At 38.2% G+C, this 17960-nt stretch overlaps 1 protein-coding gene across 2 annotated transcripts in view; it reads left to right on the forward strand.

Annotated features, from left to right (window-relative positions):
• The window catches only part of RAPGEF4 (Rap guanine nucleotide exchange factor 4), a 356019-nt gene that overhangs the window by 29489 nt on the left and 308570 nt on the right, over positions 1–17960 (forward strand). For both annotated transcript variants that reach the window (XM_072612340.1, XM_072612339.1), the window contains exon 2: positions 16348–16490. In XM_072612340.1, coding sequence (XP_072468441.1) covers positions 16348–16490 — 143 coding nt within the window. The remainder of the gene's footprint in view (positions 1–16347; positions 16491–17960) is intronic.

The raw sequence follows: 17960 nt of genomic DNA on the forward strand, positions 1-17960 counted from the left end.
CTTCATAGAATTGTTGTGAGAATCAAATGAGATAAAGTGCTTGGAAAACCTTAAAGCTCTATATAAATGCTTTGATTATTAAACTATATTGTCTCTCCTTACAACAATTGCTTCTCCTTATAATGATCAGATGCCTTCTACCACTATTTCCTCCCTTACCCCTTTCTTACAAGAAAAGGTGGTTCTGCTGCTTTCCAGGGCAAACCCCTCTACATATTTCTCCCGTGTCCTCTAGCCTTCTTTATCATCCCCTCTCACTTACCTTCAAACTCTCCCTATCAACTTGATGCTTCCCTACTGCCCACAAACATACCTGTGTCTCTCATCCTCCAAAAACCTTCACTTGATCCTTCCATCCCTGCTATGATCCCATATCTATTCTGCCTCTTCTAGCTAAACTTGAGAAGACTATCTTCAATACATGCCTCCATTTTCTCTCCTCTCATTTTCTTTAATTCTCTGTAGTTTGGTTTCTGACTTCATCATTCTACTGAAGCTACCCTCTTTTTGCCAAATCTAATGACTTTTTCTCAATTCTCATTAAAAAAAAATCTCTTTGCAGCCTTTGATGGCGTTGATCACCCTCTTCTCTTTAATACTTTCTTTTCTCTAGGTACTTTGGGATACAGTTCCCTCCTGGTTCTCTTCCTGCCTATATAATTGCTCCTTCTCAGTCTCCTTCACTGAATTTTCATCCAGGTCATGCCCACTAATCTTGATTATCCCCAGGGCTCCACACTGAGCCCTCTCCTCTTTTCCTCCCTTATTTCTTTTGGTGATATCATCAGCTATCATGAATTTAATTATCATTTCTGTGCTAATGATTCTTAAATTTTCTTATCCAGCCCTAACCTCTCTGCATGCCTCCAGCCTTCCATCTCCAGCTGCCTATGCAGCTGTTCAGTAAACATCTTAAACTCAACATGTCCTAAGCACAACTCATTATCTTTCCACCAGACTTTCCTCCCTTCCAAACTTCTCTATTATTACTGAGGACACAGTCCCCCAGGCTCAGAACCCAGGTGTCATCTTCAACTCCTTGCTACCTCTCACCCCCCACTCTCCATCCAATATGTTGTTAAGGCCTGTCAATTTCATCTTTGCAACATCTCTCAGTTATACTCCCTTTTTTCCCTCTGATACTGCCATCACCCCAGTACAGGCGCACATCTCCTAGACTCTTGCAATAGCCTGCTGGTGGGTCTGCCTGCCTCAGGTATCTCCTTATAACAGTCTCTCTTCTGTTCAGACACCAAAGTGATTTCTAAAGTGCTGGTCAGACCATGTCAGCCTCCCAGTCAGTAACCTCCTATCACCTTTGGGATCAAATACAAAATGCTCTGTTTGGTCTTCAAATTCCTTTATAATCTGGTCCCTTCATACTTATCCAGTCTTCTTATACCTTATTTATTGCCATATACTCTTTGTTCCCATGTTGCTGTCCTCCTGGCCATTCCACAAACAAGATACTATCTCTTAATTCTAGGCATTTTCTCTGCCTGTCCCCTGTATCTGGAATGCTCTCCTTCATCATCTCTATCTCCTGGCTTCCTTCTAGTCCCAACTGAAATCTCACCTTCTATAGAAGCCTTTTCCAGTCCCTTTTTATTCTAGTGTCTTCTCTCTGTGAATTATCTCCTATTTATCCTGTATATAGCCAGTTGCCCAAGTAAATTCTTTCAATATTCTAAAACCTAGGTCATTGATTCCAAGGACTTGAATTGAATACATATAGGTTCTCTCTTATCATTTCTTTACCAATAATGGCTTTAAATGACACTTTCAAATTCCATTTTTGTTCTGTATTTCTGCAGCCTGCCTGTGAAGTGAGACCTGAACATAATGGATCTGGTTTACTTTGGAAGGGCCTCTCGGCAATAGTAGTGCTAACAACAGTTAACATTTGTGTAGTGCTGATTATATGCCAGATGCTGTGCTAAAGGCTTTATAATTATTATTTCATTTGATCCTCACAACCACCCTAGGAGGCAGGTGCTATTATTATGCCCATTTTATAGGTGAGGAAACTGAGGCAAACAGAGGTTAAGTGACTTATCCAGGGTCACACAACTAGTAGATGTCTGAGGCCAAATTAGAATTCAGGTCTTTTTGACTCCAGACCTGGCACTTTATCCGCTGTGCCATCTAGCTGCCCCAAACCCTTCTTGTAACATATTGCTCACTAGTAAAAGGGAAAAGAACTTAACTGACTCTACTGGGTATATATCTGTGCATTAAGTCTAGTCAGAGTGCTTAGTAAAGAAACAGAAGTTGAATAGTTCTTACTTCTTCATGTTACATCATCATTCCACTTATCCATAAAATGATGGTACGATGCTGATTCTTCTTTTCCTGTAGAAGAAAAGTTTGTACTCTGAATTTTATGGTATAAAGCTTCCAGAATATTTTTAAAAATTAAGTTGGATTATTTTAATCTATTAATGCTTCAAGAGAAATGAGTACAAATATGGGCAGTGTGTCCTTGTGGCTTTAAACATCTCTCTCTGACCCAAGCATTTTGAAGTTGCAATTTTTTAAAACTACATAACAAAGTTATTGAACAAGAGTTCTCAGTTTTGGTAAGAGTGAAGTTAACAGATCACTTCACCAAACAGAACAATAGTCACTTAGGTATACCCTTGGAGAATCATTTTCCAAAATCATTCAATCTCTCCTTGGCCTTTCTCTTTGGTCTCTTTCAGGATTCCCTTTTCCAGCTTCTCAAAGAGGAATTTCTATTAACTGAAGCTTATAATAACAATAAGCTTTTATACAGCACTTTAAAGTTTGTTCTATAGTGTCTGACTCTTCATGACCCCATTTAGGATTTTCTTGGCAAAAATGCTGGAGTGGTTTGCCATTTTCTTCTCCAACTCATTTTATAGATGAAGATACTGAGGCAAATGGGGTTAAGTGACTTGCCCAGGATCACACAGCTAGTGAGTGTCTGAGGCTAGATTTGAACTCAAGAAGCCAACTCTTCCTGACTCCAGGCCTGGCACTCTATTCACTGCACCACCTAGCTGCCCCTCATAATACTTACAGAAGAGTAATAGCATACAAATTGTTTTCTCCATTTGAGTTGTTGACTTTCCAGCCATAGTGTTGCCTTGCTCCTTCTCTTTTGGGACCATGTTAACAGTGGTCTAGCTCGTGACTGCTTGATAAATATGATGTTTAAAATGTTCACACATCACCATTTGACTTACTAAGATACCTATTGACTAGAAAACGTTCTTTTAAGTGGAACTTTTGATAGACATAGTGTTTCTACAGAACATATAGAAAAGTCCACTTAGCTCCTATGGACTCTCCAGCTTTACAAAAAAGTGGTAAAACCATTCCATTTTGGGTTTAAGTGGAAGGTAGAAGATATATAGTAAAAGACAAAAGGTATAAAGCATGCATTGTACCCATCCTGTCATTTAAAAAACACTGACAAACTTTAAACCTTCATGTAAATTAGCATAGTATAACAGCACTAAAATGTGGGAAGAAATTATGGCCAGTCTAAAAGTAAGCACACTATTAATGATTGAAAACAACCTATGTTTTTGAAACAGTATTAATATAGTGAACATGCATAGCCTAAAGATTCATTGTTATTAAGTGGGGGAAAGGACAGTGAAAATTGTGCATTAGACCAGCTGATTTTCACTTAACTGCGAGGCAGCTCTAAACTTTCAGAGGAGATCTTTCAGAAAGCAAAATCCTAGATAAACCTGTAATTGAATTTACCACATATTCATGACATCTATGGATATTCAAAACCTACTTAATTATAATGTGAATTCACCTAATTATCAAAGCCATTCAGAACAATGAGGTTAGAAGACTGATTACTTAATGATGTGTTCTAAGCCATTAATATTTTGACATATTTTCAATATTTTACTGTGCTTTGTGGTTTCAAAGTTCTTTAAAAATTCTTAACTCTTCATAACACCCTGATCAAGTGATCAGTGTTATTATCTAGGTATTACAGATGAGCGTGCTTGAGTCTTTAGGAAGAGACTTACTTAAGGACACATGATGATTTAGAGGGAGAGACAAGAATAGCACTTAATATTCCTGACTTCCTATGCCAAAGGCACCATTTTTTGTATGTCAGCATCCTAATTATTCCATGCTATCTAATTAATATCTATGAAAAGCTAAACACTTCAAAGAATCCTCCTCCCTCTCCACCCTGATTATACATTACTCTCTTTCCTCCATCCCATGGTCCAGCCAAACTGGACTTCCTGCTGTTCATCACATATGACATTCCATTTCCCATCTCAGTGCCTTGGCACCTGCAATCTCTCATGCTTGGAATGTATTCCCATCTTCGTTTGTCTTGTAGAACCCCTTATTTTCTTTAAGATCCAGCTTATGTTTCAATGTCTGTAAGTCTCTTCTTCTCCCCTTGCCTAATTTTCCCTCTATTCCCCTTCTCTCCACCCAGCTAGTGCTTTTTCTTCTTAAAAGTACCTTCTATTTATTTTGTGGTTCAGTCATTTCAGTCACATCCTATTCTTCATGACTGCATTTGGCATTTTCTTGGCAAAGATACTGGACTGGCTTGCTATTTCCTTCTCCAGCTCATTTTACAGATGATGAAAGAGAGGTAAACAGGGTGAATTAACTTGTCCAGGGTCACACAGATAGTAAGTAGTGTCTGAGGTCACATATGAACTCAGATCTTCTTTACTCTAGGCCTGTAACTCTATCCATGGTGCCACCTAGCTGCGCAATGAATTTATTTTACATTTATTCTATTTTCACATATGTTCAACATTTTCAGAAATTTTGAATCTCTATAAATTATTACTTTCAATGAAGATGAATGAGAGTTGCTAGTCTATGTCTTCTTCACCAAACAAAACAAACTTTATTCTTCAATACAATCCCCAAACTGAAAATGATCTCAAATTTTCCTAGAATACTTTACCTACATCTCTCATCCCCATTACACTCTTCCTTGTGTTATACTTATAACTCATGGCATAGAACCTTGATTCGTTTTCATTGATCAGTCAGGGGAATTTCCCACAAATCAGTTTTTGATTTATGACCCTAACTAGGGTAATCTGGGAATTTCAGAATTTGGTTTAAGTCTATATTCAACAGAGAAGTTTTGTCAAAGGACCCTAGGACCAGATGTGCACTGGAGTTAGGGTGAACCAGCTCTTCTTACATCTTTAGCATGAGCATCAACACTTTACAAATCATCCAATATTGGCTTCCTTTATTGGTTTATTGATTGTTTAGACTTAAGAAACTGATGTTAATATTAATAAGTTAATAAAACTTATAATGTAAATATTGCGGGTTAAACTTAGAAGGGTGTCATCCATATAATTTTTTTTGTTTGGAGATTCATTTGTTAAACACTTACTAGCATACCCCTACTTATAGACTTCATACAAGCACTCTAGCTAACAATATGTGTTTGGTACTAGACAGCCTTTTTTTCAGCCTGCAGAAAAATGACTCACAGACTGTTTCATTTTTGTCTTCATATCCCCAGTGCTTAGCATAGTGCCTGGCACTCTGTAGGAACTTAATAGATGCTTGTCGAATGGAATAATGAATGAATGAATAACAATAAAGACAGAAATAATACTAATAAGTGAATGAAATAATTTCCTTTCCCTCTGGTTAGTCCTACCTTCCCCTGGGATCTTTTATAATCCTTCATATTTTTTGTACCATCTTGCCTTGTTTATTAATAGGTCAAATAGGTTTTCCCAACTCTATTCTTTCCTTTATTTGATCTATCATTTACACCAGAATAATTTGTGTATAGATCTGGTAAGGTCATCTCTGTGCTAACTAATTTTCAGTGGCTCCCTCATTGTAAATAAAGTTCAAGTTCTTTTGTTCCTATGCATATAGATCTAGCCTTTTGCATGGACTTGACATTCAGGGATTTGACAGATTTGCTAGAGAGCTAAAGTATGTAGATCAGGTAGGGTCATCTCTCTGTTGACTAATTTTCAGTGGTCCCCTATTTTCCTCACAGTATAGATCAAGCTCTTTTATCTGGCATTCAAGGGCCATCTATCAAGCCAAAGGAAGCCCCTCTAGATGGACGAGTGATCCCATTCTGTTTCACTTTTGCTGGACAATTGTCCCCTCTACCATCCCTCTCTTTCACTTATCTTCAGTCTCTTCCTATCTACTAGAGGCTTCTCTATAGGCTACAAATACATCCGTATCTCCCTCATCCTGAAAAAGCCACTTATTTTATGTTTCCATCCCAGCTAGCTATTATCCTATCTCTTCTCTATTTTTTGGACAAGCTTCTAAAGAACTTGATCTGCAATTCATACCTCTACTTCCTCTCATCTCACCCTTTTCTTAACTCTTCGCAGTCTGGCTTCTGATCTTATCATTCTACTGAAACCATACTGTTTCTAAAGTTACCAATAATGTAATTGCCAAATCTGATGACCTTTTCTTAGTCCTCCTTTCCCTCTCTGTAGTCTTTGACATCGCTGATCTCCCTTTTCTCCTTGATACTCTCTTCTCCCTAGGTCTTCATGACACTAGTCCCTCCTAGTTCTCCTCCAGTCTGTCTGTCTGCTCCTTCTTAGTCTCCTTTGCTGGATTTTCATTCAGGTCACCTAAGGTTCTGTCCTGGTCCTTCTTCTCTTCTCCTTTTATCATGTTTCACTTGGTGATCACACCAGCTTCCATGGATTTCGTGGATTCTCTTATGCAGATGATTCCCAGTCCTATTTGTCTAGCCCTAATTTTTCTCTTGAGTTCCAGTTCCACATCTCTAACTTCCAGTTGGACTTCTCTAGCTGGGTGTCTTATGAACATTTTAAACTCATCATATCCAAAACTAAATTTATTATCTTTCTACACAAAACTTCCCTACTTATTATTTTTGGGCACTACTGTCCTCCCTGTCACCCAAGTTTACAGCCTAGGTGAACTCCTCATTCTCTCTCACTCCCCATATCCAATCAGTTGTCAGATTGTGTCATTTCTACTTTTGTTGCATCTCTTGTATGTACCCCCTTTGACACTTCCTCCATCCTAGGGCAAGCCCACATCATTTCATACCTAGACTATGGCAATACCTATTACTTGATTTCCCTACCTCAAATCTCTGTTCCCTCCAATCCATCTAATCTAATTCAATGGAAGTTTATTAAGTGCCTACTGTATGCCAGGTACTGTCTTAGGTAATAGGGATACAATTAATAAAAAGACAATCCCTTCCCTCAAGGAGCTTACATTCCAACAGGGGAAACAACACACAAAAGGAGGCAGGAAAGGGGGGAAAAGGAAGACGTCAGGGGTTACCTTGAGCCAGGGCATGTTTTCATGGAGTTGAAGCAAGGCAGGGCAGCAGATGCTGAGCGGATGATGTGAGTCTAGTTTCTGCCCTCTGTAAAGGAAAGCATTGTGAAAAGTTTCATGCTCTACCCTTTAGCCCTCCAATCAGAAGAGGGAAGAGGCTGAGGGAGGAAATGTCCATCAAGGCTTGAGTCACCAACTTAGTGGTAAATTTAGAAGTGATGAGCTTATCCTGGGAGAAGCATCTTGTTCCATGAAGTCGAAACCAGGCAGGGCAGGAGATGTGAAGTAGAGTGAATGCTCCACTCAGCTTTGAAATTGATCTCCCCAAAGTGCAAGTCTGACTATGTCCTCCTTCCCCTCATTCAGTAAGCTCTAGGGGCTCCTATTACTTCAGGATCCAATAGAAAATCCTCTGTTTGCCTTTTAAAGCCTTTGTAATCTTGCCTTTTCCTACCTTTCTAGTCTTCTTATACGCTACTCTCTCATCTCCCTTTCCTCCCTTCCTCGTACTCTAAGAGCCAGTAACCTTGGTCTCCTTTGTTCCTTACACAAGACACTCCATCTTCCAACTCGGGGTATTTTCATTGGCTGTACCCCATGCTTGGAATGCTCTCCCTCCTCATCTCTACCTCCCAGCTTCCCTGACTTTCTTCAGTTCTCAGCTAAAGTTCAACCTTGTGTAAAAAACCCGTCCTAGTCCCCAACCCTAGTGTCTTCCCTCTGAGATTATCTCTGATTTGTCCTGTTTAAAATCTTGTTTCTGCATAGTTATTTGTGTATTGTTTCCCCATTAGGCTCTAAGCTCATTGAGGCCAGAGTCTATTTTTTCCTTTCTTTGTATCTATAGCATTTAGCACAGTGCCTGGTACACAGTAAACTCTTAACTGCTTGTTTAATTTTAGGCAATTAGGCAGGTTGTTATTTGTGATATCTTGACTTCTGTGATATATCATTTGTCACATCATTGCTTTATATGATGTGGAGCCATCGGTCAGGTACATTGTCCCTCAGTACGTTACTATGGTTATGCTAAACCTGCTGTACATAACAGTTTTTTGGCTTATATTGTAATTGCCCTCCAGTGTTTTTTCCAGCTCTACATTTTATGATTGTATGATCTCTATCCTACTAGGTCAGGCTATGCTAAGCAACAATTTTTTTTAACCTTGTAACTGGCAGGAGGACAGCAATAAAACCTTTATTTGTATCCCCAGCCCTTGGCCTGGCAAATAGTAGGTACTTAATAAAGCCTTATTCACTAACTGACCATCTGAGCACTGGTGTTTTTCACACTTATGCATAAAATGACATAAACCAAAAAACAAACCTTGCTCTTTCCATTACACTTTCAGTCTCTTTTCCTTCTATTATTCCAACTACTTGACCTTTATCTCAGGCAGACACTACAAGTGGACGATGAGTTGGGTCCAGAATCAAAGATGAGGAGAGCAGGCTGGATTGCTTTTGGGAAAGTACAAATTTCCTTTTGTGATTTCCAGACTCCTCCTTGAAACAAAGGTTCATCTTTTTTTCATACCAGTGTTCTTCCAGTATTATACATTTTATTGCATATTATATGTTCCATATTATATGTTTGTGAATTATAGGACCATATGGCATCTGAAGAAATCAAGTAGAGAAAAATCCAGAGGACACTGGAGAGAAGCAGATCAAGACTAAGTAATTTCCAAAAGATTACAAAGTATTATGCAAGAGCAATGATTTAACAGATTCCATCAAATAAATGTATGATAAAAACATGATCTGGTCACATTTAGATAGTTATCATGCTCCATAGATATGATCCCAGTGTCAAGAGAATGAGAAGATCCCCCAAATGTTGGTTGGACATCCTGTGATGGACTTATGGGAGGACATGGAGAAGAGTTACACAGGAACCAGGAGGCATGGATGGGTTGTGATCAGTGTCAGTGAATGGAATGCAGATCTGTTGACTTACTGGGGTATTTTAATTTCTCATAACTCAAAGCTGATAGTGGAAGTTCATTTTCCAGTTTGGCTGAAAAAAATAGATTTTTAGCATTTTATTTCTGAACTTAAATCATGGGCTACTCTATTGGAATTGTTTTACTTTAGGAATATTAGGAAGTGATAAACACCTCAGCAATCCAAGTGGTTGATAAGCTTCTTATTAAAATAATAACATAATCAGCAGAAACAATTCTGACTTCATAAGATTTTTCAAATTTTTCTTTTTTTTTTGATTCCAAACACCAAATAAAGTGAGCACTACCACATACGCTGCAGAATAGAAAGAGAAGTGTACATGAAACTGTGAATCCCTATTCTTAATGGACTTTTAGAAGGCTATGTATCTACAATTATTGTTCCTTTCATAATCTGTCCATGTCCATAGAGAAGACTCTGTGAAGTGCTGGTATATAACTTACTCCACCAATTCACAAAGATCACAACCATGTATAACCTGGTTAAAAATTCTTTGGCTTGCCTAAAGCCCATATAGGTTAATTGTGTTGTCTGTTGTCACAAAGATAGTGTCAGAGACAGTTCTTCTTTCAAGTCTGACAGTCTATTAACTAAGTCTTCTTGGTCTTAAACACTATTATAATTTCTTCACCTATAAAATGGGTGTAATCATAGTTATCCCAAAAATTTGTTGCAAGTATAAAATTGTATAATTGAGATCAAAGTCCTTTAAAAAGAAAAAAATGCTATATAGTCACATTAAATATGTGACACATTAAATATTTAATGTTTAAAGAAGCTATTGCTATTTGAGGGGAAAACACATAAACCAACCTAGAAATCTTTCTTAAAAAATGTTCCTTCCTTGGAAACTTTTTGTTTTTGTTTAAGCAGATCTATCTTTTGTCTCCCTTTAATTTGAAAAAGTTATATATTACTATAGATTAAGGTCTGGAAAGGCCCTTTGAGGCCAACCTCCTTCTTTTGAAGATATGGAAAGGGAGGGTATTTAAGGTTCTGTAATCTGCTTCAGGTCCTTACAAGTACTGTCCTGTATGTGCCTTGGGAGGATTTGCATGCAGGTCCTCTGACCCACACTCTTTCTACTTCACAATATTGTGTCAGATGATGTGCTTAGCTAATCTTTCTTGCTTCCTCTTGTAACTTGCAAAACCCCAACCAAAAGATATCCTTTCCATAGCTATAATTATAATTATATTAAAATAATATAATTAAATGATTAATATATATTATATATTTTGTCATATTATATGTATATATATATCTATCTAATGCAATCAAAAACACAAACTCTCATTTTAGATGCAGATATGTAAAATAGTTGAGGGACCCTGAAATTAAGTAAGAATTTATACTTAGAAAAAGACACACCATAATTAAGCCTCTAAAAACATCATTCTTTGTACTTCCCTATACATAGTGACTTTTTGCAGAGTCTTGGCCCTTCCTCTTAGGTAATTATCAGAGCTGGGTAGGACCCCCGAAATCATGTGGTCTAAGCCTCCTCACTTTAAAGGTGAATAAATTAAAGTTTGCGAAAGTGGGCAAGAGACTTCTCTAAGGTCATAAAGTGACAGTTTTACTTTATTAGATGTTTAGAGATTACAACATTCACCTAATTTTGATATTGAATTAATTTCTTTGGCTAAAGGAAATCAGCCTAAAGAAATATTATAATAATTCACCAAGTAACGCTGTCTTGAGCTGCACTGTACAGCCTTCAGGAATACAAAGGAGTGTTAGTTTCAGTGTACTTTGTCCCTGTTATACGTTTTATGGAATATTTGTTCAATTCTGGGCTCCACAGTTAAAGAAGGACATTGGTCTCCACCTGCTTATAGGCTGCTAAGCCAATCAGACAGTATATATTTCTTAAACATCTACTACGTGCCAAGTACTGCACTAACTTCTGGGGATGCAAAGAAAGGCAAAAGACAGTGCCTGCCCTTGAGAAGTTCATAATCTAATAGGGGAGACACACATAAAAAGATGCTGAAAATCAGGGGATGGGGAGAGTTGAAGAGGGTGGGAGAAAAGGGGCATGAGAATGTCTGAGGTTGAAGTCCAAGGGAGTATAGAGAGGGGAGGATCCCCAGGAGGAGGGAGATTCTGAGAACTTGTAAATGTCAGAATGATGAGATTCCAGAAAGCATGATGAAATCTAGATGGGAAAGGATGAGATGGCTGCCTCCTTAAAGAGAGGGTCTGGAAGGAACTCTCCATTGTTCACCCTCCACCATAGGGATGCCCCAAGGGACAGGGGCTACTGAGGAGGTAGAGTTTCATGTTTGATGCAATCTTGTAGAAGGATGAGATTACAAATAGTGTGATGAAAACCAGGGATGCAACCGCATAGGAAATGATGCAGTGGACACAGTGCTGGCCTTGGAATCAGGAAGATCTGCATTCAAATCATGCCACGAATATTTACTGGTTTTGTTCATTCCTGCTCTCATGCTTTTTAACATGATGTTTTCAGTCATGTTGTCAAATGCTTTCAAAGATGATGAACATGGCATCAAGGTCAACTACTATATTGATGGTAAGTTCTTTCATTTGAAAAGGCTACAAGCCAAGACCAAAGTGGAGGGAGTGGTGATGCATGACTTTCTGTTTGCAGATGACTGTGCACTCAATGCAGCCTCTGAAGCTGAGAAGCAACAAAGTATGGATCAGTTCTCTGCTGCCTGTGCTAATTTTGGTCTAATAATTAACAAGAAAACACAGGTATTCCATCAGTCACCACCACACCATCCGTATGTGGAACCATTGATTACAACCAATGGAGAAGTTTTGAATGCTATGATAAGTTCACTTACCTTGGTGTACTTTCCAGGGATGTACACATTGACAATGAGGTTGGTGCAAGCATTGCCAGAGCTAGCTCGGTGTTTGGGAGGCTCTGAAGAAAAGTTTGGGAGAGAAGAAGTATTAGACTGACTACCAGACTGAAGGTCTACAGAACTGTTGTGTTGACCTCATTGTTGTATGCCTGTGAAACATGGAGAGTCTACCAGTGCCATTCCAGGAAACTGAATCACTTCCATTTGAACTGCCAGGAAGGTTCTGAAGATCACCTGGCAGGATAAGTCCCGGAAGTCCTTGCTCGAGCTGAACTGTCAAGCATTCAAACTATGTTTCAGAGAGTGCAACTCCAATGGGAGGGCCACATTTTTCTTATGCAAAATATATACTTGCCAAAAAGACTATTTTATGGAGAACTCACATGGGACAGGCAATTACATGGTGGTCAGAAGAAGTGAGACAAGGACTCTCTCAAGGTCTCTCTCAAGAACTTTGTATTTGACTGTGCAGCATGAGAGACTGCTCACCATGGCATGCCCACATCAGAAAGGGTGCTGTGCTTTATGAGCAAAGCAGAATTGAGACAGTACAAAGCAAACACAGGATGTGCAGATTTGGTGTATCTACCCCCAAAATTCATACAAACTCTCTGTGTCTAACCTGTGGTAGAGCATTCCGAATTCGTATTGGTCTGATCAGCCACAGTTGGACACACTGAAACTTAATTTTATCATGGTGATGTCATTTTTGTCCTCTTCGAAAATGAAGGACAATAATCAACCAACCAACCAAATAGTTGTGTGAGCCTGAGCAAGACACTGAAGTGCTCTGTGCTTTAGTTTCCTCACCTGCAAAATTAGGGGGTTGAGCTTTGGTAACCTCTAAGGTCCCTTTCAACTCTAAATCTATGATCTTGTAATACTCTAGAGTGTTCAGAGAATGCCAAGCAGAGTGGAGAAGGACTTTGAGTCCTTGTCATATGAGGGTAAGTTGAAGAAGTTGGGGCATGTTTAGCTTGGAGAAGAGTAAGCTCTGTGGGGACAAAACAGCTTTATTCAAGTACTTGGAGGACTATTATGTGGAGGAGGGAATGCATTGGTTTTCTAGGGCAGAACCAGGAGAAGGCATTCATCTTGAAACTGAACTATTCCAATTCTTAAATGTTTCCATCCAGTTCTCATATCCCATCATTCTGTGATAGCCACTATCCTTCCAAGTATTTAGAGACTCCAAAAGGTAATGAACACACCATAATGGGTAATTATTTGACCAAATATTATTGAACCTGGTAAACGTAAAGATCAGTGACAAAAGAAATTTAATCAGTGAGGTAGGATTTGAACTGAGTCACTGAGGATAACCAGTTCTGAAGAAATTACTTTGTAGCCTGGCTGAAAACTTATAATTCTGTTTAAAAAGTGGATTGAATGTCAGAGTTCGACTGAGGTAAAAAGCAGAACACTTAAGGGACCTTATAGTAGTTGCCAAAGCAAGTGAAAGGGGCAGTGACCAAGAAGAATTAATCTAGGAAAAGTTGGCTTTTGATGTTTCCCTTTCTCCTTTTCCTTTGAGAAAGGAAAGACTGAAGGAGCAGAAGGAAATATCCAGAGAGCTAATTGGGAGAGCTCAGAAGGCAACTCTGTGCTTCCTTTTGTGAGATATAAGTGGGCAGTCAAAGGTTTCTGCTGATAAAGTAAAGGCAAAGTAAAGAATCTACCTCTGAACTCTCAGAAGCCAAACTACTCTGATGCTTAAAACCCCAGAGCCGTAGCCACACTATGTTTTAAATTACATTTAAGAAAGGTGAATTAAGTCATTTGTTCTCTAAGCTGAAAGGGAGAACAAGGGTTGAGTTAAAGAATGGTAGATAACAGCTAAAAACAGGAGGAGAAAATACCAGTTGGCATCTAGGTATATTTATTTTTGAATGGCTAGTCTTAAGTATATCATCCCTTTGACCATGGTGCATCAAAATCAAGGACCTGTGATTTCTTCACTAGGGGGACATCCATAATGAAAAAAGAATTCTGTTTATAAGTCTTAAAGACATTCTACAGTCACACAGCTAGTAAGATTCAGAAGCAACATTTAAATCCAGGTCAGCCTGTGTCCAGGTCTAGCACTCCAAGTCTCACCATCCACTCACTACGTCACATTACCTCTCAAAGTGAATACAGAAAATTGGTGGCAAACTCATCTGTAACAAGAAATTAAATACAAAATGACAACTAAAAGCATATCTTTCTAATTTTTGGTCTGGATCTGTGATTTCCTTGCTGTGGGGAACTCCCTGTGCCAGTACATATGGTTGTCAATAATTAATAGTTTAAAAGAGTTGCCTGGGACACTGAGAGGTTAACCAGATATGGGGAACATGCAGCCTCAAGGTCAAATGTGGCCTTCTAGGCCCTCAAGTACAGGACAAATCTTTTTATTAAGGAGATTTGTGAAGTTTGGATGTAGTCAAAGGGCTAACTTGAGGACCGACCAGGCCACATGTAACCTCGAGGCTGCAGGTTCCCCACCCCTGGGTTAAGGGGCTCACCCATGGTTAAATTGCTCATGTGTCAGAGCCAGGAAATGAATATAGGTCTTCCTGACTTCAAGGCTAGACCTTGAATACATATTACAACATGCATGCTATCCTTTCCTAAGGCCACAGACTGTTCAGTGATTCTCTACATTGTCAGACACTCCCATAGCTTCTTGGTTCCAAAGGGCATACTTTAAGAGTCATACGTCTTCCAAACGTCAATATGACTGACTTCATGCACTAGAGACCAGCCTCCCCTACGAATGATTTCCTTCATCTTATCAAGCTGTGGATGAGCCTCTCTCAACAAAACAAAATTCTCGAGACTTCTAGGTTGACTCATTAGGCTTATTCAAAAACACCTCTTATGCATCGTTTACCTCCAGGATTCAATATAAAGTCCTCTCTTTGGCTCTTAAATCCCTTCAGAACCAGACCCCTTCCTACCTTTCCAGTCTTTATGCCTTACTCCCCTCCACATATTCTACAATCTAGTGACATGGGCCTCCTAGCTGGTCCTTGTAGGTGATGCTCCAACTCCTAACTCTGGGCATTTGCACTGGCTGTGCCCCATGCCTGGAAATCCTCCCTTCCTCCTATCTGTCCCCTAACTTTGCTGGATTCCTACAAGTCTTAGCTAAAGTCCCACCTTCTGCAAGAAGCCATTTCCTGTCCTTTTCAATCTCAATGCCTTCCCTCTGAGATTACTCTTGGTTTAATCTCAATACATTTTGTATATACATAGCTATTTGTATGTTGGGCCTCTCTTTTCCTCCCTCCCACCCCTATTTAAACTGTGAGCTCCTTGAAAGCAGGGCCTTTCCTTGTATCCCCAGGGCTTATCAGAGTTCATGGCACATAAAAGGTACTCATTAAATTCTAGTTGATTTGACAGGTTATGTTGAGACTTAAAATAAAGCAAGACCCTGAACATCTGCTTAACTATAATTAGGTCCCAGTATTTAAGGCTCAGGGGATAAATGTTGACAAAATGGGTCCTCTAGAGGCAATTTTAATACCTTTTAAGTACTATGCCATCAATTTAAGCAAATGTCCATGTGATTGTGCATGCCCTATGATCTGGTGGCCTGAACAGCTTATTTTCTCCTGGGCATTAACAACTGTCAAGGAGACATACTCAGTATGTTCTTTCACTCAATTATCCATTTTCTGTTAAATAGATAAAACTTTAAAATAATAAGCAGTTGGCAAATAATGTTAATGGAAACACCGTTTAAAATTATTTTTATTTTTAATTTGTGGAATAAAACAAACATTTCAATAACAGTATAATAAAAAAGATGATTGCACATGAAACTGTGCATCTATGATGTACAGCTAACTATTCCTTTTTTAAACGTACGAGAAAGTTATCATGTAAATTTCTTTTCTCTTTCTTTTTGTTAGGGGATACAAATTAAAGCATCGTTATTATGGTTACTATATTTTTTTTATATCCTGTCTTGTAAATTCATTCTTTTACACCAGTAGTTCTTAAGTGTTCTAAATTCACACTAATGCTTATTTCAGAAGTTGCTATATTATGGCAACCTGTAGCTATGCTGAACAATGCTTAAAAAGTTTTACTTCAGGACCCCAATACGAGCTTCTTCATATTATCATTATTTTAAGAACTAGATGGTAAATGAAAATTTAAAACCAGAAGAAAATGATGTACTAGCTACCAGCTGTGTTTTAGGATAACCCCATTCCTGAAACTGATATGCCTTCTTTTCTTACAGACCTTTGGAACGATCCAGTGAAGATGTGGATATTATTTTCACACGACTTAAAGAAGTTAAAGCTTTTGAGAAATTTCACCCAAATCTTCTTCATCAGATCTGTTTGTGTGGTTATTATGAGAATCTGGAAAAAGGAATAACATGTAAGAAATTTAATTTCAGTGAGATTTTAGCTTCCATTTTCTTTAACTTGAGTTGAGATTATCCTCCGGGGATAAATAACAAATCCAATAAACTTGAATGTTCTCTTCTAAGGTGCTGGATCTAGGCAGAATGTCAGGAGTATCAGTAATTCCAATGAAACTTGTTTTATCTTCAGGGGACTTGTAGCTTATGGCTTAGTGTTAAATATTTAAACTTAATATTGAGGATGAAGTGAGGGGACACATAATTTTGAACTCCTTGGTCAATATTACTATCTACTGTTGTCCTTTGATTAATGTTTTGGCACCTTTTAACATTTGCTTTGGGAAGCTCCTTTGTTAATAAGAATATCTTTTTTTCTGTTGACTTTTTCTTCCAGCTTAGGGATAGCTGGTAGGGAAGGCATATATGTTCAGACATATTTTAAAATCTACACAAAGAGTTCCTCTCCCAACCCAAGAAAGGAATGAGCCAGCATGAGAGAAGCTTTAGCTAGAAAAAGAAGGCAGGTCAATTAATGTCAATGCCTTTAATTAATTGGAGAAATGGTTTGTTCACTTTCGGTGTAAAGAAAGATTTAAGGGAGAGCTGGGCAAAATGACAAGGGAGCTTCAGTGTTTTCATTCATCTAGAAATACCCATGTTAAAATATAAATATAAAAATATGGGTAATTAGGTGGTGTAGTGGAGAGAGAGCTGGGCCTGAAGTCAGGGAGACTCATCTTCCTGAGTTCAAATCCAGCCTCAGACACTTACTAGCTGTGTAACCCTGGGCTAGTCACTTTATCCTGTTTGCCTCAGTTTCTCCATCTGTAAAATGAGCTGGAGAAGAAAATAGCAAACCACTCCAGTATCTGCCACAAAAACCTGAAATGGTATCATGAAGAGGTGGATACAACTGAAATGACTGAACAACAACAAAATAAAAATACTGCTCAATGATAAACATGAAAGACTTTAGAATTACCTACTACTTGGATTATCTTTAGTACTATTCTCCATTTGCATAACTAATTAGAATATTAACACAGTGCATGGCACATTGTAAGCACTTAATAAATGCTCTATTTACTTATATAATGGAGCACTTAGTCTAATGTTTAAAGATAAAACCTTTTTGATTCTTTACTAATGTGAGACAAAGATATAGTCTTCAAATAACAAAATAACTTTACTTTGGGTGATATATATATATATATATATATATGTCATACATGTATACTTTTTCTTTTACACGTGAGTTTTCCTGTTTATGACAAGCATTGCCTATAGTGATCAAGGTATTTTTAAATTCATGTGAGCTTTTTTTAAAAGAGGAAGATGGAATAAAGCAGGAAATTACCTGACTCTTCCAAATTCTACCTACCCCCAAATAACTTAAAATAATACTTCAAAGTGAATTTTAGAGGGGCAGAAATAATTAAAAGTTGGGGAAAAACAATTGTCCAGCTTAAAATAATTTCGAAGGA

The sequence above is a fragment of the Notamacropus eugenii genome, chromosome 5 (assembly GCF_028372415.1).
Source record: "Notamacropus eugenii isolate mMacEug1 chromosome 5, mMacEug1.pri_v2, whole genome shotgun sequence".
NCBI lineage: Eukaryota > Metazoa > Chordata > Mammalia > Diprotodontia > Macropodidae > Notamacropus > Notamacropus eugenii.